This window comes from Geospiza fortis, unplaced genomic scaffold (genome assembly GCF_000277835.1).
Source record: "Geospiza fortis unplaced genomic scaffold, GeoFor_1.0 scaffold264, whole genome shotgun sequence".
Lineage (NCBI taxonomy): Eukaryota > Metazoa > Chordata > Aves > Passeriformes > Thraupidae > Geospiza > Geospiza fortis.
Window position 1 is genome coordinate 6,237,025 of NW_005054332.1, and position 1,219 is coordinate 6,238,243.

Below are 1,219 nucleotides of genomic sequence, written 5' to 3' on the forward strand. Positions count from 1 at the left end.
CGGAAGAGGGAGACGGACCTTCGCCTTCGGCTGTCAAGCGCGAGCAGGGTGCTCCTTTAAATCATTTCGGATTTTCTCAGCGTGAAAAAAGAGACTCCCAGATGAGCTTTGTGAATTGATTTTAAACACCTCCATCAGCCTCTGATACAAAACTGACTGATTTGCCTCCGTGCGCGGGGGAAACAAATGTGCCGGGTGCGCCTTACACAGATACCAGTATTGGACTGACGAGAACGGGGAAGCTCCGTTGTGCTACGCAGATGGTGTAAGAACCCTAAACCTCTCTCCAGCGATGCCGGGGGAGAGCACAGACATTGCAGGCACACTAAGCCGGGCCGTATGTATCCTCTAAATACATGTCCAGCCTGCACGGCTGGGACGTGCCAAACTACACCCCGATGCTCCTTCCCGCGGTCTGTGCCCGGCCCCGCTGAGCCGGAGAGCTGCAGGCCCCCGGCGGGGAGCGCCCCGCAGCCCCAGCCCCGCGCTCTGCCTTGCCTCCCACCGAGCGTCCCGAGCCCTGAAACTCGGCCCTCAGCCCCTGCCCATGGAGCAGCGAGGTAAGCCGCCCTCCCCGCACCTCCTCGGGAGGAGCAGGGCTGGCACGGGAGAGCGACGCTCCCCGGCACGGATGCCCGGGCCGGGGGCTCTCCCAGCCCCATTCCTCCCCATCACGTGCGAATGCCTCGCAAATCTGATTCCTGGGAGCAAAGGCAGTTGTCCCGGTCCCTCACACATACACACGCACAGCCCCCAGTGAATGCCGTGCTTTTTCCTCCCTCCCACCTCAACTAAAAAGTCTTTCTTTTTTTTCTTTTTTTTTTTTTCCTGAGGGGGGGCTGATAAGCAGCTGGCAGGGGCAGGAAGGTGCCCTACTGAGCCACCAAACAGACTTCGTGGGCAAAAACAATAAATAAGCTCAAACTTTTTGTTTTCCGCATCACCTTACCTTCTTTTGCAGCCTGTGCCTCCCCCGTGTGTGCAAAGCGGAACAGCCAGACGGAGCACAAAATAATCCAAGAAGGGAGCCTACTTTGGAAAGCCATGGTGCAGGAGCGGGGTGATTTTATATTTCTAGCTCTCTATTCCTAGACACTGCCACTGCCGCCGCTTGGTGGGTGCAAGAGGACGGTGGAGAATTTGCTGTGCTAGTCTGTGGCTCGGCGCTCCCTCCCTCCAGGCTGCCTTTCTGGCTTTCGCCTCCTTCTCCTCCGCCTCC

General features: G+C 58.0%; 1 protein-coding gene across 5 annotated transcripts in view; it reads right to left on the bottom strand.

Annotated features, from left to right (window-relative positions):
* The window catches only part of EPHA7 (EPH receptor A7), a 165,571-nt gene extending 164,358 nt beyond the window's left edge, over window positions 1–1,213 (bottom strand). For all 5 annotated transcript variants that reach the window (XM_031057588.1, XM_014307287.2, XM_014307285.2 and 2 more), the window contains exon 1: window positions 950–1,213. In XM_031057588.1, coding sequence (XP_030913448.1) covers window positions 950–1,046 — 97 coding nt within the window. In that variant the 5' untranslated portion in view covers window positions 1,047–1,213. The remainder of the gene's footprint in view (window positions 1–949) is intronic.
* Window positions 1,214–1,219: the final 6 nt, after the last annotated feature.